This window comes from Enoplosus armatus, chromosome 8 (assembly GCF_043641665.1).
Source record: "Enoplosus armatus isolate fEnoArm2 chromosome 8, fEnoArm2.hap1, whole genome shotgun sequence".
Classification (NCBI taxonomy): Eukaryota; Metazoa; Chordata; class Actinopteri; order Centrarchiformes; family Enoplosidae; genus Enoplosus; species Enoplosus armatus.
The window spans coordinates 11,694,077-11,721,875 of NC_092187.1; the positions used below are offsets into that span (position 1 = coordinate 11,694,077).

Sequence of the window (27,799 nt, forward strand, 5' to 3'; positions counted from 1 at the left end):
ATAGGCGGCCATAAGTTTTAATTAAGGTGTCACTGAAGTTACAATGGTGTGGCTTACGCTTTGATCTGTATCGACTCAATATATCAAGCTACAAAAGCCTTATATGATTTGTCAGAAAAGAAATGAAAAATGTTGAGTTAAGACTGCACAATGCTGGGGGCAGTTATTAACTAAGCATCACTCTGTGTGTCAGGGTCATTGGGTGAAGACTGTCACTAGAGTCTGGAAATTACTATCCCCTTAGCCTCATTAATGGACAAAAAATATGATTTAATGCTCATTAAACTCTGTAAAGCTGCCTGCTGGCCACTGTTCTGAGCTTTGATCTCAACAAGATTTATCTTGGCCTTGAAGTGCAGCTATTGTGACACAACAGATCCTTGTATTTGAAGTAGTCGAACCACATTAACATGTCCCACTAAGCTAAACAATGTGGTAGCAGAGTGTGGCCAACTCAACAACAACAGTCAGACAGTGGAGTAAAGCAAGTACAACACTGTCTGTCATGTCAAGTATTTGGCTGCTACCACACATTTATCAGTACAACTTCATTTAGCAGTTCAACATCTGCAGGAAGAAAAACCTTCAGATTAATTAGTGCCACATTGAGTCGACCATTTGCATTTAATTGTACAGTTCGCACAAAATGGTGCAAAAGGTGGTTGATAGAAACAGTGAACTCATAAATGTTATTTATATTTTAGCATGATTCAAGATAAAGTACAAGGAAAAGCCAAATAACCGTAGTCTTTTTTCATTTTGCTTTCAATTTATACTACCAAAAAGAAAACAGTTGTATCTGAAATTAATTAAGTGTTACATATTAAAAGGAACTAACAAATATACTAACCTAATAAATTAACTTAAAAGGTTGTTAATTGCATTTTTCATCCTGACAAAAGTCCTACAATTATGAGTGAAGCTTGGCTACTGTGTACTTATGAGAAATTACAACTGTTTTATCAACAGCTTGCTTTGCCCACGGAGAAAGGCCATGAGCCTATCCAAGGACATTTTTAAGGATTAGTTAAGGGCTTATGTGCTACTGTAGCCTTTGAGCCACCGTTCAAATACTGCCACCTTGTGGTATAAAGTCGATTTATGTAAAAAGTTGTTCTATGCCTCACTACACCATGATCGTTTTGTTTCTCGTCCTGTGAAATTCTAGATTAATTATTACTGTCACATAATCTAGTCATTTCAGATGTTTAGTGAGTGTACTTTCCATAATAGAAAAGTAATTTGACTGGGGATGGACAAAAAACAGGAGCGCCTCACAAAATGACACATTCAAATACCCCTGCAATAAATTGTAAATCTCAAAATAATTACTACCTTGTGCTCATAATGTTTAGTATTGTGAAATCATGTCAGGGAGGGTTGACTCAACTCACTGACAACAGGCCACAGGATGTGTTGGTGTTTTGTGTTGAGTTGCAGCACATTGTAGTGTGTTCCAGTTATTTCGTCCACCGCCTTCGCTTCGTTTCAAAAAGTGAAAAAACACATAAATACATTTTTTTTATTCAAACGTCTCAGAGGATGATTGACATCCGCTTTAAAGTTTTCCACCCACTTTTTCAACCAATCAGGTCGAAGGGGCGGGTCTTCTCACTAATCTTTACAAAATGGCGACTGTTGTTGTTTTGCCGCAGGGTCAGTGAATAAATCCGTTTTTCATTTCAATAATTTTCTGCAGTAATTTGCAGAAACTGCACTAAAAAAAACAGGCGTCCCGAGGGTCGGCTCCGTGTGGACTGAAATGAAAGGTAAAGAGCGGTCGCCGATTAAAAAACGCTCCCGGGCCTTGGACGATATTCGAGACAGGGGAGGATGCCACCCGACCAGCAAGAAAATGGGGGCTCTCTCCGTTTCCAGTGGGAGTAATAATGGAAATAGCTCGACCAAAAGCGACGGCAGCTCGACGAGAAGGAGTCTGCTCGGTGAAAAAAGAGACCGGGATTTCGACGGTCATAGTCGGACTGGAAATAATCACAGTTGTCAGTCTGCTGCTGCCAGCTCCGTCGGTAAAAACCACAACCTGAGCCTGACGCTGGATTTAGCCTCACCGAGGACCACTTCACGGGGCGAGCAGCGGGTTCCGCCGCCCAGCGCCGAGAGTGAGTACAAAACCCTCAAAATAAGTGACCTCGGCACCCAGCTGAGCGACGAAGACATAGAGGATGGACTCTTTCATGAATTTAAAAAATTCGGGGATGTGAGCGTTAAGATAAGCCGTAGCAACGACGAACGGATAGCGTTCGTGAATTTCAGGAAGCCGGAGGACGCCAGAGCTGCTAAGCACGCGAGGGGACGGTTGGTGCTGTACGACCGCCCGCTGAAAATTGAGGCAGTGTACATAAACAGGAGGAGAAGCCGCTCCCCTGTTGAGAGAGACTTGTACGGTGCAGCTCAAAGCCATAGACATTTGCAGAGACCCCTCTCGCCAACCGGGCTTGGATACAGAGACTATCGGCTGCAGCAGCTAGCCTTGGGACGGCTCCCTCCTCCCCCGCCGCCCCCTTTGCCCAGAGAACTGGAGAGGGACAGGGAGTTTGCCCTGTTTGAAGCCAGGGCACGTCCAGCTTTCATTGCGGAGCGAGCAGCTTTTCGTGAGGAGGATTTTATATCTCCAGAAGATGACCAAAGAGCCAATAGGACGTTGTTTTTAGGCAACCTGGACATAACTGTTACAGAAGCAGACCTGAGGAGAGCTTTTGACAGGTTTGGGGTCATAACAGAAGTGGACATTAAAAGACCCACACGGGGACAAATCAGCACATATGGATTTCTGAAATTTGAGAACCTTGACATGGCTCACCGTGCTAAGCTTAGTATGTCTGGCAAAATAGTGGGCCACAACCCCATAAAGATTGGCTATGGGAAAGCAACCCCCACCACCCGCCTGTGGGTGGGTGGACTTGGACCCTGGGTTCCTTTAGCCGCCCTGGCAAGAGAGTTTGATCGCTTTGGCACCATAAGGACCATTGACTACAGAAAGGGGGACACTTGGGCCTACATTCAATATGAAAGTTTGGACGCTGCACAAGCGGCATGCACACACATGAGGGGCTTCCCGCTGGGAGGCCCAGAAAGAAGACTTAGAGTGGACTTTGCTGACACTGAGCATCGTTACCAGCAGCAGTTCTTGCAGCCTCTCCCAATACCACCTTTTGACATGGTGGCTGAGTCATTTGTCCACCGTGCCACTCCTGAACCTCTGAGGGTTAGGGAACGGACTCCACCGCCTCTTCACTTCAGGGAGAGAGAACTCTTTCCTGGAACTGAGTGGCCCAACCCGGCTATTCGTGATCGGGTACGTGCATCACCGTTTGAGCCTCTGGAGCACTTGGAACGTGAGCGGCGGGTGCGGGAGCCCTGGTCTTTGGAACGAGAGCTGCAGGGACGAGAACCTGTACGCAAGCGGCGTGTAATGGAGGACGGACGCCATATAGACCACTCCCCTGACAGTACTGAGAGAACATTAAGACGTAGACGTGCTTCTCCAGATGGTAGTCCTGGTGGTAGCAGCAGAGATGGAGGGCGCTTCAGTGACTCAGAGCGCCCTCTGCGGGGCGAGCGACCCTCACCAGCACGAGAACATCACAGCAGCCTGGAAAGAAGTGGGGCTGAACGGAGACTCAAAAGCCAGAGTCTCTCTGACAAGGGACCTTCAAGCAGCAGCGTTTCAGCAGTTGGAGAGCGAAAGCGCAAAGCAGGCGATGGTGGTAAGGGGCCAGCCAAGAGAGAACGTTCTGAGAGCAGTTCCAAGGGAGGCCAGCCGTCCAAACCAGACGGCACCAAACTCAGTTTGGCCTGGCATGGTATGCTGTTGCTCAAGAACAGCAACTTCCCAGCCAACATGCATCTGCTGGAGGGAGACCACAACGTAGCCAGCGACCTGCTTGCTGATGGCACAACAGGGAGGCAGGTGAGCGAGCTTAAGATCACCCAGCGTCTCCGTCTGGACCAGCCCAAGCTGGACGAGGTATCCCGGCGCATCAAGGTGGCGGGCCCCGGCGGCTACGCCATCCTGCTGGCAGTTCCTGGGACCACAGAGGATGCATCTTCGTCTGACCCTGCAGTCTCAACTCAGCGGCCGCTTCGCAACCTGGTGTCCTACCTCAACCAAAAACAAGCAGCTGGAGTCATCAGCCTACCTGTGGGGGGCAGCAGAGATAAAGACAACACAGGGGTTCTTCATGCTTTCCCTCCCTGTGATTTCTCCCAGCAGTTCCTGGATTCCTCTGCCAAAGCTCTGGCTAATAGTGAAGAGGACTATCTGGTCATGATTGTGGTTCGTGGAGCATCTTAAAAAAATCTGAACACACTAAGTTCAAGTGGTGTTAAAAAAAAAAAAAAATCTGCTGTATGTCAGTAACTATTGCATGCTGTGTGTTCTGCATTATGGGGTACACTAGTATGGTTGTTGAGTGTTTGTATGTTGCCATGTAATCCACTGAAAGGACAAACAGTGCGCTCCTACAAAACTAAAAGGGTGTGTGTTTTTGAAATTATTTTGAATGAATTTAATGAATTGCTCACAAGGTCATAAACCGGCAGTAATTCAGTCAGTTTAACAGTAAAACATGAGGAGCAATTGTTGAATACATTTCAATTCTATTTAAAAAGATATCAGTCATATAGAAAGCAAGGTTTTGGTTCATTTCCAGTTTTAAAATCTTAGTTATCCAACTCTGATACAAGAAAAGAATTATAACATTTTGAAATGCAGTGAGTGGACACAATAACACCTCCACTACAGTAAAACCACAAACAAAGGCCTCACAAGCTACTGTAGTGTTGAAGCCACATCTCTCCAACACAGTGTTAACAAAAGCTGAAAATGACAAGCTTAACAAAGGTCATGTTTGTTTCTGGGCTATTATACCATATTGCCTTAGATTGTATTGGTGTTGTTATTGTGTCTACCTCCTAAACAGGTATTTACAGAAAACATCCTTTTTCAAAGCTTTGAATTACAGTGCAATAATATTTCTATTAATCACTTTTTGATGGATAAAGACGAAAGTGAGCATGACATTCTTGAAGTTAAGGTTTTCAGTAAAGGTGAAGTGAATGATTTGGTACTGCAGTTACAAAGCTAATCTCTTTGGAGAAATAATCCTGGTAACACTTTTGAAGGTCTAAGCATGTCGCACAACTCTTCTCCAGTTTACCACACAACATTCATCACACGTTTTTTTGTCTATCTTGCCCTCCTCAGGTAGCCACCCTGACGACAACAAGATAGTTTAAAATTTGTGGTGAACAGAGCATGGTGTACTGAGGAAGAGTTGTGTGATGTGTTTAAATTTTTATGGACCTGTGCGTGTCCTCAAAGTTGGGAAAACATCTTGAAGGTCACTAGTTAAAAGTTTCTTGATAAACCCCACACATTTCAGTTACCTATGTTGTGAATTCTGTTTGAAAAATTACACATTATGTTCAGGTTCATGGCTTGGATTTGAGTGTATCTTTATTAATGTGTTCCTCAATATTGGAACACCAAATTGCAAGATAGACAATGAACTCAGTGTGTGTTCACTGGTAAAGCTAAATTGTTATGTCAACTTTATGTGGAATGCTGAATACTAACAGATATGAGATTTTTGCCCAGGGAACAGCCCATAACACAATACGCATAGCATAGTGAAGCAAATACTAACTAATGTTTTTCATATTTTTTACATCATATTTTATTTTGTGCATCCCTACCTTAGAAATGGTTGTGTAATGTGATCTATGAAAAACTACAGTAGTAATGGATAAAAAAGCTTAGAGAGTTTTGTGTTGTTTCATTTATTGCTCTGAAAACAGTAGGTCCTCCAACAATAATAATATTCAGTATCAGTAAGATGTTGGTACAAAGTAACAAAAACCTGCTATTTGTTCAGTAAGTAGGTCTGTAATTTTAAAGTTTTAGAAACAGTTATTGTTTTAAGTTAAATTTTAGAGGTCTAAATTGGACAATATTTTACTCATGCCTGCCAACATGTTCCCAAGGCCTACTTACCGTACTTTGTTTTGCCATTGTATGTTTGTCATGCAATAGTAACCCACCCCGAATCATAATTTGCTGAGTTTGGTTGAATATGTATTGAAAACATTAATATGTCAGAAAATTGTTATGTGTGTGAACATCACACCCACTTCAACGCTGGACTCCTGAGGAGACGAGTGCAGAGCCGAAAAACCTCTGCAGAGAAGGCTACCTAGTGTTTGTGAGTCCTCACTAATGAGGCAGCTTTTTAAGTTGTGTATCCCATCTGCACCTGTGATGACCTCTGTTTTAAATGGAAAATTGAGCAATGTACACTTTGATGTCATGGGAAAGGAAAATCCGTAGAGCCCATGCGAAGCTGTTCACATACCTGCGAGTGCGTTTGGGCACTTAATGTGACCGATTATCAATAAATTGTTCATTTGAAGGGAATCATGTTTCTTCGATGGAAGTGAATTGAAGAAACAAGCTGCCATACCTTATTGTGTTTCGAAGGAGTTGTCACTTGAAATTTTGTTTCTGCACACGAAAAAGGGAGACAACTTGCAATTTGTTTAGCACCAGTGAAGAGAGCCCTGTATCGTGTGAGGATCGCTGTTTGCTTACAGGCCTGCTCTGAGCTCCTAAGTTGCCCATCATAAATCATTCCCCCATGACCCCCTGTTATGCCCTCAACTGTTCCTGTTGGCATGTGAACACCCGATCAGGACCGAGGAGCCTCCGCTGCCTCTTGTTTACAGCCAGAATCCAGTTTGCAGTGTGAAACAGTGGCAGATGCAGACAGCGGTCCAGTCCGGGAGTCGAGGGCCGGAGCAAACAGCAGCACGCGCCAGTATCCTGTTGTCTTCCCTGGTCATTACACTAAAGATTTCATGTGCATTGTTCCTGGTTCTGAATAGGACCTGAGGAAATCCCACCACCGCCCGTCACACACTCCACTCGGGAGATTGTGGGTGACACCGCTCTGAAATTTCCATAGCAGCTACAGTTCAAGCGGTCTCACTGCAGAGGCCAAGCTGAACCACTGGGCTGATATGTCTGTATTATACTTTGCCCAGTTATGATTTGATTTGACTTAATGTTTGGCTCAGGGAAGAGGATTGGCCCAAACCTCAGCTAGGAATATTGTTTGCCCCCGTCTTTGTGTTCTCCTCTGATTGAACCCTCTCCGAGGAGACGAGTGAAGAAGTGTGTTGCTGTGCTGACGCTGTATTCGATCGTCATCTGAGGTCTGCTGCAGCATGGAAATGAAATACGAGCAGGCCAATTTGTTTTAACTTTTTTGACACCACTGGAAGGAATCCACACTGAGGACCCCCACCCTTCCCCCAAATTCTTCTAGGAGACCTGTTTATTTTGCCAGTGCCCTTTTATACGTTTATGGCCACTTTACACAGGAAAGAAAGTTTTTCCATTTCCTCCCACCATCCATTTTAGTCATGTTAGTGTGAAAACAAATGCTGTGTTCTGTGCTGAGAAGGACCCCTCACTTCACTAGAGAAACATTGCCATCTTGAGGACCACGGAGCTCCTGCCTTCTCCTCTCACAGTCTGCCTGACAAATCACACTCATGCACACCAGACACCCGGGACAGAGCTGGTATCACTGTACGACTACTGTGTAGAAGCGGCATGAGGGTGAGTAAGGACAAAAAGTGCTGCCTGCCAGGTCTGTATCGGTGGCTTAGGCAGCAGTGGTAAGTATAAAGTGTCAACACATGTTTTACAATAACAAATGCAAGATGACACACTGTAGTTTTCATTACTGAGGTTATTTCCACTGATGGCAATTGGCATACATCCAATAGTGTAAGATAAGAGCACCATTTACTGCCCACAATAACCCATTGCATATAGTAGTGCTTTGATCAGCAGCTTAAGAATCAAAACAAATTGATAAATTGTTTCAAACAAGTGAACATTTTAAGACCTTAATTCACAGTTTTTTTTGTTAATATACTCATGCAGAGGCTTATGTTTACATCCATTGCCAAACTGATGTAAAAGGTTGAAATAAAATGTCAAGTTTTTAAGTTTTTACAGTACAGTTAGGCTACTGCAGCTGTTGATGCCTCTGCCTAGATTAGATGTTTTTGCAGCTTTGTGGAGATGTAAAACCAAATGGAGATTACTATCATTCACTTTTATACAGTTATAAAGGCCTTATTGTTTCACAGTAGACCTAAAACAGCTTCAAGCCACTGTGTTTTCTTTTAATTCATGTTGAACATTCTCAGTAAGCCACTCCTGATCGTGGATAATGTTATTGATCCTGCTAAAAGAAATCTTTATTATATCATTTCTTGTTTAAGCCTGAAGCATTATTATCAGTTAGGGAAATGTAATCCAAGGGAATTAACATAGACAGCTTTTGGCACAAAAGTGTCTTTTGCATTCAGAGATGTTAATGACTACAGGCCACAAATGATAACCTCCAGTTAATGAAATAGAGAATATTAATGGTGAGATTTAAAGGAGGCCCAGTCCTGGACCCTATAAATCTGTGACATGCCACCATTTAGTAATCAAAATGTAGCTTGTGAAAATAAAATCAATCTGTGTCAATACTTGACAACAGAATGGGGCAGCTGGCACTTCACTGATACCAGTTTGTCTTTTACACTGCTCCCAGTATATTGAGGCTGTGTGAGCAGCTACATTGTGCTGTTTGTCGTGCTGTGACTGTCAAATAACGCAGAGAGTTAATCAAAACCAGAGAGACGTGCAACTAAATATTCACTCTTCAATATATGGAGGAGCAATACGATGCCTGCTAAGGTGCTTTGTTCAAAAATGAGATATTAGCTTTTGTCTTGATACACAATGTTAAGAAAACAGGCTCACTTTTACCTGCTTAAAACAAGGATTTTTTAAACAGATTTCTAAATGAGGGTTGTTACCTATTATCCTTTGTAGAGGTACCATATTATAATTTATACCAGTTTTTGTAAGACATCTTAACATTTTGTAAATGTGAACTGATGTACAATATGGGATACATGTCATGTCATAATACTTGCTCATGCATTACTGTTGGAGAGATAATCTGATTTAAATCAAAAAAGCCACAAATGTGTCAACTACAATTGTACACTTGATTGATGTTGTCCATGCTTGTACAACGCACTCACTGGGCTCTTATGTCGACCAGCATTTATGTTTGTAAAACTTGCAATAACAAGCATTTTCAAATAATTTACACTGTCATAAGTGAACATTTAACACTGTAAACTGCTGTCAAGAGATTAAAATGTGTTTGTATGTTTCCTATTCAGAGTTCCACCAGACAGCAGTTGGTGCATCAGTTTGTTTCCAGGCCATCAATACACACCATCCGGTGTCATCTACTGTAAGTAATCTGTTTGCTTTGATTAACTACATTACTTATCTAAAAAATGACATAAAATGTGGAAACCGTCTTTTACAAAGTGAAATAATTTCCATTTGTTTTGTCTACTTTTAAACCCAAGATGAAAATGAATGTAATAATAGAGATGAATCATTTTGTTTGTTCATGTCAGTGTGTCTAAATAATGTGTCAATAAAACATGTAAAGACGTTGCACCTTGTGAGTGTTTTCTGCAGAGAGATAGAAGTTGGCCTGGTCTGAATCACACAAGAACAGACTTGAGTCACATGTCAGTTTATTACAGCTGACTGCGCGTTACAAGGCTTAAAAATGAAGTCTAACGTCTCGGAACAGGATATCTATGATTAGTTAAGCATATTTCCTAAACTATCAGTTCACAAATCCAGGAGCCAGAGAAGTGACAAAACAGTGCTTTACCCATAAATGCATTTCCTGCAACAAAAAAAGATCAAACGCCATCAAACAGAACTCAGTTCCTCATCAATGGTGTTTGAGATATTACCAAAGGGACATAAAAATTCTTTCAAGATATTGCTCAAACATATAGTTCCTTAAAATATCCAAGTAACTAACAAGTAAAATAATCCCAAACCAAAATCTACTTTTAAAGCATCAAATACTTTTCATAAAAGATTTATTATCGTACAAAATATTCAGTGGCCCTCAATCACAAAAGCATACTGGTGATGAATGCAACTCGTGAGCCAAAAGAGCTTTTGTGCATGACTGTCGTTATTGAAGCAATACAAAGAGCCTTGCTCATTATTGTGTAAGTGAGTTGAGGAGGAATAATTTGGTACTAATTGAGACAGCATTCTTTGAGTAGAAAGGTTCCTCTGCCACAAGAGGGCAGCGTAACAAAACACATGTCCATCACTGGATTCTGGGCCGTCCTCAATTAAGACTTGGAAATGACTGAATAATGTGTGGTCATAGTGGTTTAAATTATATAAACGGTCCAACCTGTTTTTTTAACATAAGCTTCAAGTTGTAGGTTTCTAATGTGTCTTTGGCTGACATCACAGGAAAGTTAGTAAAGATACAATACAGTACCTTACAAGGCAAACTGGTGAAAAACAAGGACTCCACCGAAAAACGCAAAAACCTCTACATAAAAAAAAAAAAAAAGGAACCAACAGACTCCCATATATAAACACAATATAATTATAAGTTGCATTGTCATTAATTGGCTGCCTGCAGGCACTGCAAAGACTGGGCAACAGTTTCCTACCGGTCCAGTTGGGGAAGACATACAAGGTCAACAAAATCACAATCACACAGAATCCACTGCTGTTCAGGAGAGCGCATCAGCTCCATCGCCCCTCAGTCCCAATGTGACCAAAATATTTAGGAAGCATACTTACATCTCGACCAAACAGGCTTCTTCTTTCAGGAGCTACCTTTGCTACAGTTAAAATGATGTGCAAGTGGGCTGTTAACGACTGGAAAATGTCTCTCCGTGTGCACTTGCATAGAACAGCTCACAAAGTATGAGCTGGCTGTGACAATTTTCTCATCTGCAGGTGATGCCTAGTATTTAGATGCATATTATCATTACTGACACTCAAAAGGAGGAAGGCAGTTTCTAGTTTGTTGTAGTATTTAAAAAGGTCACAACTGATGTTTCGATTAAAAAATAAATACATTCTTAAGTAAATTAAGCGTGCTCGCTGCAGGTGCAAACACTGATGTCTTAAAGTGTGATAAAAGGAGTTGAGGTGTCGGTTGAAGTTGAAGCACTGAAGTAGTTTGAATTGTCAGTTGTGAGCATTGAAAGGAGCTGAAGTTAAAAAGTGTTAGAGCTTAAGTGTAATGAAAGCACTTTGCTCCCTGTCGGCAGCTATTTTTCTGCAAGTGCTGAATGTAATTAAACTGACAGCTGAAGTGTAAGAGATGAAAGCAGTTGAACTGTCATTTGCAGCATTACAAAAGTTGAAATGACAGTTAAACTGTTAACGATGAAAGCAGTTCAAATTCAAGTACTAGAGATAGTTAATAGCGTGTGCCCTGGAAAAAACAGTGAGTTTTGACTGTCAGTTGGTATGTAAGCAGTGACAGCAGTTGATATGTTGGTAGTAGTTGAACCATCCATGTGTTTTCTGCTGAAAGCAAGTGAATTGAATTGTCAACAGTTGAACTCTCAGTTCAAGGGTAAGTGATGAAAGCAGTTAACAGAGTTTAAAAGGGCGAGAAAGCAGTGGAAGAAGTTGAAGGGTCAGTTTATGTGCAAGTGCAGAAGATTTTAGTTCAACTTCCCACTGCCTTTGAATGCTCTATTGCCAGCAGTGTCACCAGCCCAATACACACACATAATATTATATATTAAATCTTAAAAAAAGTTTAAAGCTTCAACTGCAATTCCAGAAAAACTGAGCAGTATGAAAAAAAAAACAAATTAAGTACAAAGGGTTGTATTTAGATGAAAGTATGAATGAGTATGAAGGGGTTAAAGAGGAAAAGAAAATGTTCAAACAGAAGCACAGCTGCCCTGAATGGGCTGAACATTTTGAAGTTTGAATGGTTTGTGTATGTGAGATTGTGCTGAAGTAGCTGACAGGCAACAAAGAGTCCAGAATATTACAAATAAAGATAAAGCGAGCGCACCAGTAATACCTCGAAATGCTAGCACATGCCATACAGTCTACCCCTGGGGCTACAATAATCTTGTTGGGGCGAGAGACACTTTTGTTTTCTCTGTTAAACTACTGAAGCAGTTGCTGCTTTTTGGCTTTGAAGAGCAGATTACACATTGTGTCATAGAAGCAGGCTGCAATTAAGTGGCAGTTAAGGGTCAGGGGAAATGTCATGCAGCATAACCACAACTTGACCCAAAGTGCATCATCAGTGAGTACAGGTTCACAGATACAGGCAAAGGCTTCCAAAGAAATCAGGAGAAAAGCATTTCTTCATGGACATGTGCTTCCGAAAAGAGATGAAGACAGGATTTCGAGCTCAACTGCATAGCTTAGATTTCCTGCGGAGTGAGTGCAGTTTTGTTGTTGCATTGGAAAACAGATTTAGATTATGTTTTAATAACTTATGGTTGCAAGGGCTGCTAGTATTAAAATGTGCTGGATGATGTATGAGGGGGATTATCTGCGTTTTGGATGCATGTACCTCTGATAAGAACAAGAATAGGGGATAAAATATTTTGCATGAACACTAAAATTTTGGCTTTTTAAAAGTTTGACATAATCATCTATTCACCAACGTCCTGACTATTGTATGTTCTTAGACCGCATGTTACTGTGGTCACATCCTTCTTCTCCTCGGCCCGTGTGACGCCCCTGCAGAAATTAAGGGCCACTTGGGTCACGACTTTAAGCTGGAGTCCAAGGTCCAAGGTATGCAGGCACATGGCAAGTTATGAGCATGCTGGTTCAGGATCGAAGGCCTTCCCTGGGTTTCATTCCTACACAGCGCCGTTCTGCAGGCGGTCGTGGGCGAAGCAGCCGTTGGTCTTACAGCTGCTTTCTGCTCTCTTGTCCCGGGTCAGTTTGTTCCTGGCCTTCCAGCGCTGAGCCAGCGGCTCCATGAACAGGGAGAGGGAGGAGAGCAGATAGCAGAGCCCAGCCAGGTAGAATGAACAGTCGTACGTCTGAGTGTAGTCGTACAGGAACCCTGCGACACACAAACAACACGGGAACACTTTAAGAGTCTGTCTATTCGTCAGTGAACAACAAGCTGAGCAAACCAGTTGAATGTGCTGATGTGGAGCTTTCACATTATTATTAATGTTGTCAGTGATTTACAATGGCATACATTGACTTTCAATGAAAAAGGCACAAAAACAAATATAAATAGACATTTTTTCATTTGTGGGTGTTGATAGTGAAACAATATTTTTTTACAACCCTGAACTGTTCTCTAATAATACTTAATAATAAATAATAATAATAGTCAATAATTATATACAATTATTACGTCATTAATAAGAACAACTCTTGTGTTGCCAGGTTGTGAAAATTCCTATGGTTCATGTTTATTGTCCTCTAGTGAAACACTTTGTCTTTTTAGCGCTTTAGTTCATCAGGAAAACTCTACCAATGACCCCTGACCTTATGGAAAAGAACTTCAGAACGTCCAAACCAAAATCCATTGAAAAACGTATTGGCATTTACAGCCATCAATTATTGAAAAAACACTTCATCTATAATTAATGCAGATTTGATGGCTTATTAGAGAGAAAACCCCACAGGTATTTATTTATGCACTACAAACATTCATAACTGCATTATTAACAAATAAAAAAGGATAAACACCAGAGATTTTTCACAACCTGACAACCCAAGTGTTATCTTAATAGCTTGTAACTTCTTTATAAAACTTGGCTTATTAGAAGATACCAGAAATTACATAGACATTGGTTCATAAAATCATTTTGAGGAGACTTTTTTTCCCAAATCCCAGCATCATTTTTAAAGTAAACCCTTTATATTTCCCATTTGACTTGAAGTCACATTACAGCTTGGTGGGGCTCACATTTTTAGCATGCGTGAACTATTGCAGGTGACTCATAACTTCCCGTGTTTCTGTGTTCTTACTTGTCTTCTTGACATGAGCCATGTTGACATTTCACTTCAGACGTGAGTTGGTGTGTGACAAGTGACCGGACCAGATAAAAAGTAGGTGTAACGACACTAAGCTGCTGCTGAGACAATTAACAAACAGTTGACTACCCTGAAGAGATGGAGTGAACAACAGGGATGTTATCACAACCTGGGCCCTGAAGGAGGAACCACAGTTTGCCTAATGTCAGTTTCTTACTTGAACTGCGGAGATGGTAAACAGAGCCACACGCTATTTCCGTACCACCCTAAGGGGGGTCATTAGTCACATTTCAATGGGCAGGGACCATGTCAATAGGTTCAAGGGAACCCCCTGCTTTAACTGGGGCCAAATGTTACCTATAAGGGCAAGTTATTTTTCCTGGAAAGGCCTCATACGCAGAAAAAAAATGTGGGTCAATAAATGTCTTTATCATGATGAGACATGCGGTATACGTTATGTGCAAGTTTCAGCGTTTCAAATATCAAACATGAGAACTGGTTTGGGTGTGTTAAGGAGATGATTGATTTTTTTTTTGTTTTGTTTTAGCTGACCTAGAAAAGGCCATTAGAAGGAATATGTCGCAAACTAATGTAACAAAAACAATGTAATAAAAAAAACTGATCCCAGATTAGAAACAGACTCTTTAAGGCTAACGAAGCCAATCTGCCATCACTTAAACAAAGTGACTCAAAGCCAGCCGTGAGCACAACACTGTTATTCTAAGGGTTAGACTTGACTCGCTTGGAGGCAGGAGGAAACTTGACCCAGTAACCCCTGTATGTATTTTCGTCAAAGCAACCCCAAACTCTCAGTCTGCATTGAGGGCTGCACTAACTATAGGTTGTTTTTCTCCTGTGCGTTTCAGTTTTCACGCTCCACAGTGACAGCACGCAAACACACAGGCAGACACACACTTGGAGGCACCGCAAGGAATTGAGGGCCCCATGAAAACATGTGCTACAATGTCCCCCCAAAAAATATATGTTCATAGGAAAGGCTATTCAACCCCTTCACTGATCCCCCCACTCACTCCCTCCATTTGAAGCTCTTATGGACCGTCTCTCTCTCTCTCACACACACACACACACACACACACACACACACACACACACAGAAACACATACAACTTCACCTTGCCCTCTGTGTAACAAATCACTTTAGATGACGGTGACGTCATGGCTACAATCCCATGCACATGCAGTGCATATGTACGCGTTTGTTATTGTGTGCATGTGGAAAAGTGGGTTAGCACATGTCTGAGTCCCGGAGGTTTTCCATGACGTGATCCACTCACCTGCCAAAGGAGGCCCTGTGAGGCAACCCAGGCCGACAAAGAACATGGAGAAGCCCATGGAGTTGTTGAGTTTCTCTGACCCCACGAGATCTACCTGCAGAGCAGAACAACACATTCAACCTGAAACTGTTCACACACTGGGACTTGTACCTGCCCGCTTCTTTCTTATTTGCATTTTGGAAATTTACCAACTTAACATTTAATAAGATTGCATACATTTTAGCACAGTACAAATCACATATACTTTACATCACTACCGTATTATAATAAACATTTTCCAAACCATACAACAATTTAAAATAAATAGCTAACAGGAAGCTGAAAACATTCAACCACTTAAGTAAAAAGGTTCAACATGATGGATTACCTGTCAAAAAAGATCTGTACGTTAATTTATATCCTGTCAGGAAAATAATAAAAACCAATACCTGCCTATAGAGTGGGACAAACACCTTAAAAAACCAAACAGTACGGTAAGCTTTGGAAAAGGGTGGGAGTGCATCCTTGACTTGTAATAAATTGTCTAAAACATGCAAAATGCATTTGGGGGCTGCCGGTTCTGGCAGCTGACATGGCGGCAGCTTGTCGGTGAAGCAACGACATACACAAACACAACCGGCTGATGAGAAGGTGAGCAAGTTGTTGATTTTTAATTTTATCATTATTATATATTACTACATGATCAAAGTGGGTCTTCAATGTACTATATGTACTATAAAGGAAATTATAATGGTTCTATGTGACAATAGAGATGGAATATAATGAGTACACTTGAATTCTGTATGTGTTGATATTAACAGGTTTTAAAAAATGTTATTATTGTGATTATTAAAACACATTGTCTAAATCCTTAATTTGCTTAACCATATACATCTGACCTAAATTACAACAACCCTTGCTTGCCAACTGAAACTAGGTGAGATGATGGCATGTTTTAGGAGACGTAAAAAAAAGAAAAAAGAGAAAACCTTGTCAGGAAAATCTGCGATTTATATCAACGGGCCGAGGCAGGGCAGAGATACAGGTTCTAATCTGACTGAAGAAGAAAAGTGGTTTGACTGGTTCTTCCATTCACATTCAGGAAAAAAAAAACTGATCACACAACATTTAGGTCCAGAGGCATGTCCTGGCCTTTGAGACCACACCATCATCGCCGAGTGAAATCACACCACATACGTCCTCACGTTTTTGTTTTCAGGTGTGATATGACCTGACGATACTGGATACTCGCTGACTTAATGTTGTTCCACCCATAACGACAGTTGGGAAACATCTCCAATGGTCTGCTTGGAGGATACGTTTCCCTTTCAGTGCGTGACACATTGGTGCAATGAAGCCAGTTTTACGTGGTGCAAAAGTCCCCACACACAAATACAGTTATGGTGAATTCACCAGATTAGAGAGCCCAATACTGCAGGGGTCTTGCATGATAAACGAAGACAGACTAATAATCTTGTGAGACTGACGCTGGTGGGATTGTGTGAAAAGGCAAAATGATATTGAGAGAGCAAACTATGTAACGGTACCACAGATTCTGCAACATTTAACTGCCTTAATTGATTAGACTTGAATTACATTTACTCTCTGCACTGCCCTGTGCCTTGTTGAGACATTTCTTAGACCTTTGAATTTGCCAATGAAAGTTAGGTAACACTTTATTTTATGGGTCTGTAATTTTAATCTACTTGCAAGTTCCCTGGAAAGAATTACGTAATGTGGCACTAATTATAAGGAAAATAGATAGTTATTTGAGTTTAGTTAGTTGCTGATTTTTAGCAGAATTTCCTTCAAAGAACTGCTGTGTTTATACTCAAGTACTTGTTAATACATTTTTAGCCATGCTGTGTTGGTGTACCCTTTTGGTCAAATATCTTAGAAACTATTCGATGGATTGCCATGAACTTTTGCACTGATATTCATGTTCCCCTCAGGATTAATTGTAATAACTTTGGGGCTCATCAATTTCAATTTATCCAATATACTTTGGTTTATGGCCAAAAACCTCCAAAATGACTTCCCATCAGCCTCAGCTGTACTTTGTGTTTTGTGTTAATTAGCAAATGTTTGTATGCTAACACGCTACACTAAGCGTGGCGTGGTACCACATAGAACATGGTAAACATCTCTGCCCAAGTACAGCCTCACAGAGCCGCTAGCATGGCTGTAGACTCCAAAGGCCCTATTTTCTTGGCGGTTCTTTTCTAGGAAATTATATGTGGGACCTGTAATGTAAAGTATTACTGAAAATGACAACCCTACTAGTAATAGAGGTTACTTTGTTTTGGGAGTACAAATGCATAACCATGCTCAGATAGGGTGGTCTTCTTACTAGAACGGGCAGCAGCAGAGCCATGTATCCACCACAGAAGATGGCAAAGAAGACAGCGTAAACCATCAGCAGGATGTAGGAGGTTGCCAGTGGGGAAAGCAGGTTGACCAGGCCACAGAGGATCAGGTAGGCCTTGTGGAAGTGGTATTTATGGAACAGGTTCCTGTCTGTCACCCAGCCCGAGGCCAGCTGGGCGATTGTCTCTGTGATACCTGCAACAGAGGTAGACAGGAGAGGCTCATGAATTGGGTGGATGAGAAACTGGTTGTTAAGACAAATGAAAAAATCAATGTTGGAAAAATTGAAATTAAAATAGTTTTACAAAACTGTAGATAAAGTTGAGTCTTGGTGGTGAGAGCAAAAGAAAAGGGTTAGACAGATCCTTTTTAGACTCAGGATATTGGTAATACTACAGAAGTAGCCAGAACTCCTAAAAAGCAGTATTGATACTTGTGGATTACCCTGAATAAATAACATAAAGTAAGATGTCCCTAAGAGGGAAGAGAGACTGACTGGGAAATGCATACAATAAAATATTCAGGTAGTAACAGGAAGCTGCTCTTTGGTAATAGAGTTTTTGATGGAATCCAAAAATGACAAGAGCATCGCTACTCTCTTCACCTTTAGATAAAAATGTCTTCAATAATCAAGAAGCTTCATATTTGACATTTAAAAAATAGATCCAGCCACAGTAAAGCAGTAATTAACTGAATAAAGCAGACTGCTTATTAAGCACTAGAAATAAATAATATGCTACTGCAAAGCAAATGCCCAGAGACTTTTGAAGTTACTTCTGATGGCTAATGTAGGTTAGATACGTTACACAGTCACTTCACCCAATTTTCCAAAAAAACCTAAATGGTTTCTAGCCATGCAGATAGTTTTAGTCTGCATGGCTCTGTAGCCTACATCTTGTGAGTCAGACTACTTCTACCTCAATAGTCCCCATGAAACAGTTGATATTCTGAGGAGACACATTTCTGTTGATTTTTTTTAATGCTGTTTTTCAATGTCGCAAGCACTGGGTTGCAGTAGAAATCTCAAAATTGGGGTAAGTAAAACCAAAACTATATGCATGACTAGATACCACTAGTAGAAAATATGTTTTTGGCCATGCTAGCAGCAAGCATGACTCTAGGGTTGGTCTGTTGGTAGGTTCACCACTTTGATTCAGACTGAAATATCTCAACTATTAGATGCATTGCCATAAAATTATCATCAGGCCAAAATTTCGAGTTCTCCGATAATTTGGTTTATGACTAGATACCTGCAAAACTACTGACATTCCCATCAGCCTCCTCTGAACTTGTTTTGTGCTAATTAGCAATTGTATGCTAAATTAAGATGGTGAACATGGCAAACACCTACAAAACATCTAGCATGTTAGAGTTGTCATTGCGAGCATATTAGCATACTGACATTATCATTTAGTTCAAAGCACCGCTGTGCCTAAGTACAGTCTCGCAGAGCCGCTAGTGTGGCTATAGACTCTTGGTCTTGTTGTAATTTGGGTGAACCGTCCCTTCAAGTTCCACATAAACTTTTAACCACCATGTGGTGTGTCATCGCTCCACTTCATCTGCATTCACCTGCCACACCACTAGCTCCTCTCCAAGATAATTACATGCGGACATGTTTCCTGAACAATGACATGTCATAAAACCATAAACACATTTGTTCTTCGGTGTTGAGACAATCCTGACGGGACTTGCTTCAGCAGACCACAGTTGTCAGAGATTGACGACACTGTAAAGTGTAGTTTAAGGGCAGCTAAAGTAATGTGAAGGCATCTACCCAAAGGTAGGTGACCTGTGAGAGTATCTTGTACCTTTAAAATCAAGTTATTTTACGCTTGATAAAAGCAAAGCTATGAGGGAGTATGAGTGCGCATCTACACATGGGTGTGTGTGTGTGTGTGTGTGTGTGTGTGTGTGTGTGTGTGTGTGTGTGTGTGTGAGAGAGAGAGAGAGAGAGAGGGTGGGGCAAAGAAAGGAAGGGAAAAATGACGCTTTGCAGCAAAACTACACAGGTCTGCATTAGTGTCAAACATGATGTCTAGTCTATTTTAAGACTCTGTTGTTCCTGTTATCTGAAACAAGAATGCTGACAAAAACAGTGGGTGGCAACATCCATTTGTTAACATCTGCATGACACTGGTAACACCCAGGAAAACTACTCATTGTGCACTCCATCCTATCTGATTGATTGGTTGCTCCAGTCTGGTATGATGACTGGGCAGATATGTGCTGCTCTCTGCTGAGGTCAACTGGAACTCGATAGGCGGTGCGGAAACTGCAGTGGTGTATTGACCGTCGCAGGAATAGCTACAAGCAGGCACCGCTGAGCCACTGATCAATGAAACAAACTGGTTCTATGCAGATCAGAGTTACCCATCCTTTGCTCAGCCTCTGCACCACAACTGAACAGCCTGCAGCCACTGACACTCAGCTTGAACCCTGGAACCTCTGCTGAATATGGATGAGTTTGCATACAATATGTGTTACCATGCAAAGTATGCATATTTTCCTTTATTGTGAATAAAGGTTACATTATTCTACATATATTAAGTGTGGATGTAATTAATGATAATCAGCTACATCTTCACTCTGTAAGGCTTTGAATGGAGTTCAAATGAATAAACAATGAAATGCCTCTTCAGTGAACACCTCTGCTTTTCTTACATAACACTATCTAGAGCGTCTCTCTCTTCCAAGGTTAGAAAGATGACATGAGGCAGCTGTGCTGTGTTTATGTGTCCTCCTCTAGCGACCCAAGACAGTGTCCCGGGGTGTCCCCTGCTTGCATACAGACGAGTTGTGAGTTTGTTTGTGTGTTTTAGCCTCAGCAGGTTGGTCCGGGCCTGCAGCTGTTCCTGTTCAAACTCAGCACAATGCAATTTAAATTTGGCCTCTCCAAGTAGCACCTTAAGCCAAGTGCATCAGGGACATTATTAGTTCTGTCCATTTCTGTCCATAGTGCAGACAGGTGTAGAAGGTGTGTGTGAATGCCTCTAGACAGACCTTGGGGTGTTTGCAAGGCATGGAGCGATGCCATTCCCTTTGCTTCAAAGAGGGACATTGTGTCACTAGATTAAAGCTAAGGGGTTGTAAAAGGCATGTTGGTTTTCCCAGCTTCTCTGAGGTTGCAGTTGGCTTGTCTTGCCTCCTCTTTTGTACGCCTCAGTGCTCCTCTGCAAAGTATCACCCACTTTAGAACTGAACACCCAAACTAAATTGGGAGCCCCTCTTGTCACCACGCCAGCAACTTTACTCAGTTAGCTGTTGCTTAGCGACTCCAGTTAGCTCCAGAGTTGGTGGCTGAGGGTTGACGAACAGACTGACCCGGACGATAGTGGCCTCCCTCCCTCAGCCGAGTCAATGGGCCTCTATAACAAGCGCTGGGTCGGGGAAAGAGGGACAGCGGGACACTGGGATGGTGGCTTTGTGGTGTGGGTGGCACCCCCTCTCTCTAACTCTGTCTCTCTCATTGCAGCGCACATGACCAGAGAATGTGACAGAACAAACGTGTCTGAGTCAAAAGAATCTGTCAGTCTTGCTGCTCGCTGGCACTGGACGCTGGCGCGAAGCTCATAAGTAGCCCCACAGACCATCGTGGGGAAATTCAGACATCTATATCCTCTGGTTTACGTTACACCTCCATATAAACATTGTAGAGATTGGTTTGAGAACCCATTTGTCAGTTAATGTTAGTGTATACTGTGTCATTGTATACTGCAGTGTTATTTGACCCCAATCTTAGTTTTGGCTCAATCCATTGTGTGTGTCCTGTTGTGTTTCTTGTGCAGGCTATAGTGTTTTCTTGAGACCTCTTTCTTTCATAATCCCCATTTTCTCCAGCAGTGGTGGTGTCCAGCCGCTGTTGCAAACCAATGCTGACAAAAAAAACACATTACAATTTTTCAAGGCCGTCTACATACTGTACTTATGCCAAAAATGCATCACCAAAACAGTCCTTTAGACAATCTAAAACCATTTCCATTCATAATAAGAAATGTATGAAGCACTTCTTGTGTTACTTTGTACTGTAGCGTCTCTCACACCCTCTCCCATTATTACATCCTAAAGTGAGTGAAAACAGATCATTATTCTTATCTAAAAGACACCTCTCATCAAAGGTAACACTATCTCTGTCTGCTGGGGACTGATTACCACGAGATAGATTATAAAACAGAAGCGTGTAACTCATAAACGCACAACCCCATCTGGAGCATTTCAATTATTCACAAAGCCTGACCAAGCACTCTTAAAGAATTACATGCACATGTGGACGGTGGTCAAAATGTTAATGCTGTTTTCTGTTCATATGGAGTGGCCTCATCGATGGCATACTGCTGAACCCGCCCGCCCTGGCCAGTGGACCAAAGTTCAGCTTTTATGTAAGCACATTCATTACATAAGACTGCAGAGTCTGAGCAGCTCACAAATAATTAATGCCTAGAAGTTGACTGAGGACTTTTTTTCTGCATTGCTTCTTAAACTCAGTCGTAAAGAAACCTGGACCTCCCTCTTCTCAGCCACATTCCAGAAGATGATAATTTGTGCAAACACCTTTTGTGATGAGTTTCAGTGATAAAATGAGAGACAACAAGCAATGAAGTGCATTTACATTGAAAAGTATGACAAAAATTTACCAGTACAATTAACAGAAGCCAACGGGGGAACACTGCAAAAATACGTGGCCATGAATACGCTATCACACAATAGGTTTGCTATGGGTTTTAGACCAATCAAATTGCTGAGCTGGCAGTCAGGTGAGGGGTGGTACTGGCGTTGGATGTAGGGGACACCATATGTGGTCTACAGAAGTACTGTACCTAACAGAGGTACCCAGAAGGGGAGGTCTTTTGTTATGGAAAATGATGTGTTAAAATGTTCATGTGCTTGTAAGTAGAACATGTGCCTCACACAAATGTGACAGAATGCTATAAAAACTCATGGAGAGATTGAGAATGTTATAAAAATATAGTTCGAATGAATTAAAAACCTTGCAACAGTTACCATGCCCTGTGATTCACCCTTAAAGAGATGTTTCATCCGTGTTTATTTTACCACATGAACACTGTATGATGTAAGCGACATTTTTTGTTTTGTATGTTATAAAAGCCCCACTTTTCATACTCTCCACATTTATAGGCTAAAAGAGTTTTGTTTTAAAGTCATTTTGGGGAATGTGCTGAGAAAAGCAAATAAGCTCTATTTCCCAAAATCTCATACTATTCCTTTAAGGTGGATCATAAAACCAGTTGAGCAACTATTGAGAAATGTGTGCCTCACCTGCCACAGAGATGATAAAGGAAGCATCCATGGCATCGATACCCAGGTTTCTGGCACGGGCAGACAGGTGGAAATAGGGGATGAAGTAGGCCAGCTGACTAAAGACCAAGGACCAAGTGTAGATGCAAAAGAATGGGTCCTTTAGCAGGGAGAAATCCAGTACTTTGGCTTTTCTGACGGTCACCTCACTTGGTGTGTTGGCATGTGAGGGAAATCCAACAATGGTGGACCCATTCATGCTGCCATTGAGCTCTGTGGAGCTGTCTGGAGTTGTGGGTTTACACTGACCCACGTCATGGTGTGGCTCATGGCCATTCACACCATTCAGGACCAGTCTGGTCGGTGCAGGGTTCACTGACTGGTCCTGGAGTTCCTGAGTACATTGGCGCCCCAGGTACTCAGTGTCCCCGTGAGGAGGAGGAGGGGATGGGAATGAGTCTGATTTGGAGATGCCATTAGATAAGTGAGAGGAGCCATTCAAGCAGCTCTTAGTGTATTCCTTCTCTGAGGAGCTCTTAAGGGAAACAGCAGGGCTTGTTTGAATGGGAGAAGAGGTAGGGTTTGACACGGGGGGCTTCACGTTGATGGGTCGCAGAAGCATCCCAGAGGCCACCAGATTCAGCATGAGACCGCCAAGAATCAGCATTGCCCCTGTGGGGGAGAAAGAGAGCTCAGAACCCAAAATGCCACCTTATATGAGCAGTATTTCTTCTCACACACGGAAATGTATTCAGATTTGTCCTTCCTACCTTGCCAAGCATATTTGTCCAGGAGCAGCTGAGTGAACGGAGCAAGGGCAAAGGTCAAACCCATCCCAGAACGCCCGATGGCATACGCTGTCGCCAGCCTCTTTCGGAAGTACAGCGCTGTGACCACTGAGAAGGATTGGTATAGTAGTGCAAAACCCATTCCTGAGAGGAGTGAAGAAGTTTATCATTATCAAACACCGTCTGTCACAGGAATGTGGGCAGACAAGAAAAAATCCAACACATGTCCTCAGACAGAGGATGACCTCGGTTTTGCTTTGTGAGTCTCATTGAGGTATTTTGGCTTACCAAAGATTTCTACTCACCAACTATCACTCCCATGCTGATGTAGAGGAACACCACATTGTTGGCGAAAATACTGATGAGGAAGCCTCCACTGACCAGCACTGCCCCAACGATGGAGGTCACCCTGGTTCCTACCTTGGCACAGGCCACGGAGGCAAGGGGTGCTACAGGAGAGGAAGCACGAAGACTGTTCTACTGTTCAAGTGTAAACACGCAGAGGAAGAGTGGCTTCAAATTCAAAGTGGCTCCTTACAAATTCACAGGAAGGAGAGAGGACACAATTATACAAGAAAAACCTTTATATATCATCATCATCTTTATATCCTGTCAATGGACTCGAGGGGATGCAGATCAGAGTTACGAACCTCCAGACAGACGCAGACTCGACATGATGGAACCGATCCAGCTGATGCTCTCTGACGAGCCTCCAAACTCATCTTGGAACGCCACGAAGAAGATCCCAAAGCTCTTCAGTGTTCCCATCACTAGGACATTTACCTGTGTAAGCACACACACACATACATGCAAATAATGGGAGAGAGATCAGAGCCAGCAGAGACTGCATAAATTACATTTAGGCTTAATTAGTGTTCTTGTTACAGGATGAGCTCTGTGAAACACATATAGAGACTTAGGAAAAGGAAACAAAAATATTAAAACGACACTTGAAAAAGACCATCATTGCACACAAAAACTGGTGATTGAAGAACAAGTGTAAATGGACCAAACATTTGCATGTTTGAGAGATGAGGGAGGTAAACATACCAGGAAGCAATGCAGCACCACCATCCAGCCCCAACCTCCATCTGGAGGGTCCTCATACTGGATCTCTTTTTCCTTCTCCTTCTTAGTGGTCATGGCATCCTTCCTGAACAGGTTCATGGCTGCCTTGGTTTCACTAGGAGAAAACAAATAACTAAACAAAATCTCATAGACTGCCTAATCAGAAGCATTCATCGTATCACAGGCCAGACATCTGCACAAATGCACTACATGTTTTCACGTGTGTAATGTGGATATAACCAGTTATGGTTATTATAGGCACAGCATAATTGCATTTTTAAGGAAAAAGACATCAGTATCAACACATTTGTATTCTGTGAGTGAATCTCCGTCTCTTCATTTTGATGTCACAACAACAACAACATAACAGTATGTAGCATATTAGTTTTTGAGGAGACAGACAAGCAGACTCTTTCTCAAGAGGAAAAGCTTGATTATTTTCTAAATAAGACAAACTATGATATGAATTTCTTTTTCTTTTCAGTGCTTTTGCTTCAAGTTACTTTACAGAAAATTGTAGACCCAAAAAGTCAATCAAATCATTTTGAACCATTCAAGGAGACAACTGATGTTTGACATTAATTTGTTACATGTCACGGTACAAAATGATCCTGTAAGGACAACTGACAGTAGACAGTAATGCTGCATTAACTTGTAAAGTCACTGAGCTGTGAAACAGATCAGTTACAGTACAGCTAAACCTAGTTACTTTTCCACCTCTTTTGCTCTTATTACAGCTACTGCGCTTGACTGAATGTCTCAGCAGTGTTTACATTAAGTGTGTCTATGTCGCAGCAAGTGCGAATATTCAATAATGTGTATCTCGAACCTCCGTGTCAGCACGTAACAGTATGGCCTCGGCACAATGGGCTGAAGTTTGCTTTGATGATGTTTTAACTTTGTGATACTTTAATTTGTGAACAAGAACAAAACCCAGAGGCTCTCAAATCTGGTGCATGGACTCATGTAGAAAGATCTGGCTTTGCAAAGTTATCCAGATAACTCATTAAACCTGCGTCTAGGAATTGCAGTCTGGAAAACATGACTGACTTGCTCAAACATACTCAAGTTGATGTTTTAGTCAGATTTGGGATTTAATTATTTTTTGGTAAAAGGACTTAAAGCTACAGTAATCGCTTTTCATCCCATGTTGTCACAGCTGCACTTGTCTTCAGTCTTTGTCATTCACAAGGACACTTGCACGAGTGACGTAATATACAGTCCTGCCGATGGTTTCACACAGTTGGTGACTGCAACGTGTCAAGAAAAGCAGCAACGCACCAACAAAGGCAGGAAAGAAGACTGCTGGCTAACAAACATATAAACAATGTAGATTTCAAATTATTCCAAAAATCAGGTTTAGAAATGCTTCATGAGGAAGGTCTCACACAACACACACAACAATGTCTTTTGGTAAGAAACAGTGGAAGTAAACATAATTTTCAAAAAATACAACCTCCACAGTAAAGCATTATGTTATGTTTCACCTGTTGTTTCAGAAGTCAGGGTACTGTAGAATTCAGAATTACCAGGTTATTTAAGCGCCAGTAAACGCACCGATGCCGATGGTCTATAAGATAATGCAGTTTGATGTTTGCATTGGCACATGGCAGAGGGGGTCAAAGAGGGTGATAATGGATAACTGAGCGCATTGATAATTTTTTTTTTTTAACCAAATGTCATGTTTGGTGTGCAAAATGTGCTTCTGTGCACGTGTGTCCACACGTGTGGTGATTCCATACAGTATATGTGTAACTTGTGAAGTTAAGACTTAAGCCGTAAGACTGCAGCTTTGTGAAATGAAACTGTGCTTCTGTTGTGAGAGGATTCAGGAGCGACCTGTTCATGCCCGTGTTGTGAGCCAGCTGTACTGCAGTTTGACTTGGCACCCTAACAGGCAACGTGTGACCTTGAATTACTTTGAGCCCTTCTTGGAGCATGCTACCAAAGGATCCCCCTTCCTAAGACTTTGACTTGTGTCAGCAGATACTTAATGAGCCTTGCTGAAGAGTGAACAGACTTAACTTTGTGTATTTATGCACGAGATGTTCTGCTGTTCTCAAACCACAAAAATGTAAAACTCTTGATCTGATGCCAGGCCACTGTCGGTGTCTCGAACCGGCGCTCACCAGTTCTCTGGGACAATACCATTAATTGACTTTCTGTTCGTAGAAAAAAAAATCTAGGGTGTGTTCTGATTGATCACAAGTTTTGTTGCATGCATATCTTCACAAAACATAAATTCAACTCACAAAGGGCACATCATCTGCACTTTAACCTCCTGTCGCTGTTATTTTACCAGCTTGATGGTTGTCTTGCTTCACTGTGCTCTGGTTACTGCTTGACTGACACACTTCTAACTCTGACTATTCCCACCCACAGTTCAGAGTTGCTATTTAAGAATGACATACTGTAAATTAGTGGACTTGGTCTTACATACAGCACTTGCTTGATTATTGCTGGTCTGTCCTGAATTCAGTTGGTTCTGTTGGTTTAAAATCAGGTAGCAAGTCCCTCTGGCACGCTGTCATACTGCTATAGTTCAATGTTCTTCTGCCTTCTGTGGAGCTGAGCTCTGAAATCAGTCCAAAGATGAACCAACATTGCTGTTTTGTTTTGTCTGACAGTCAGTCCTACAGGACACACCTATGTGGCTGTTGAAACTCTTATTCATGACCGACACGCTAAACCTGATGTACCTGATCTATTGACCATAAAGTTTCCAGAAACATTGAACATGTGGATCTATGAAGATGATGCACCATGCAAAAAAATGAGCACCTGCATGGTGTGAAATGAATTAATCCATCTATCCAGCGGTTGCGGGGGTTCCTGGAAAATCAAACTCAGGGTTTACCCTCCTTTCAGTAAAACTGTCCCACACTTGTGAGCGTAATAAATACTGAGCAGAGCAATCACAAACTGCACAAAGAATGCAAGACAGCAATACTGTGTAATATTTTACAGAACAAAGTGCCAGAATAATGGAGTCTATATTTCCAAACATAGTGCATTGTTTTTTTCTGTTGCTGAATAGTGAACTCATACCTGCAAGGAGATCACACCAAAGCAGGAAATGCTTGAATTTGTCTGTTGTACGGGCTTCGATTGAAGTGAACAGG

At 41.8% G+C, this 27,799-nt stretch overlaps 2 protein-coding genes across 2 annotated transcripts; one reads left to right on the forward strand and one right to left on the reverse strand.

The window, feature by feature from the left end:
* The first annotated feature begins 1,762 nt into the window (after nt 1–1,762).
* On the forward strand, nt 1,763–4,381 carry rbm15 (RNA binding motif protein 15). Its single transcript, XM_070910488.1, has one exon. It carries the CDS (start codon nt 1,763–1,765, stop codon nt 4,313–4,315), a length of 2,553 nt encoding a protein of 850 aa, XP_070766589.1. The 3' UTR covers nt 4,316–4,381.
* Nucleotides 4,382–12,786: 8,405 nt separating this feature from the next.
* slc16a4 (solute carrier family 16 member 4) lies at nt 12,787–24,785 on the reverse strand. The gene is made up of 8 exons (XM_070910489.1): nt 24,660–24,785; nt 24,260–24,392; nt 23,915–24,058; nt 23,592–23,753; nt 22,843–23,493; nt 17,549–17,760; nt 15,220–15,313; nt 12,787–12,995 (listed from the first exon to the last, which is right to left on the reverse strand). Exons 1-8 carry the CDS (start codon nt 24,774–24,776, stop codon nt 12,787–12,789), a joined length of 1,722 nt encoding a protein of 573 aa, XP_070766590.1. The 5' UTR covers nt 24,777–24,785.
* Nucleotides 24,786–27,799: the final 3,014 nt, after the last annotated feature.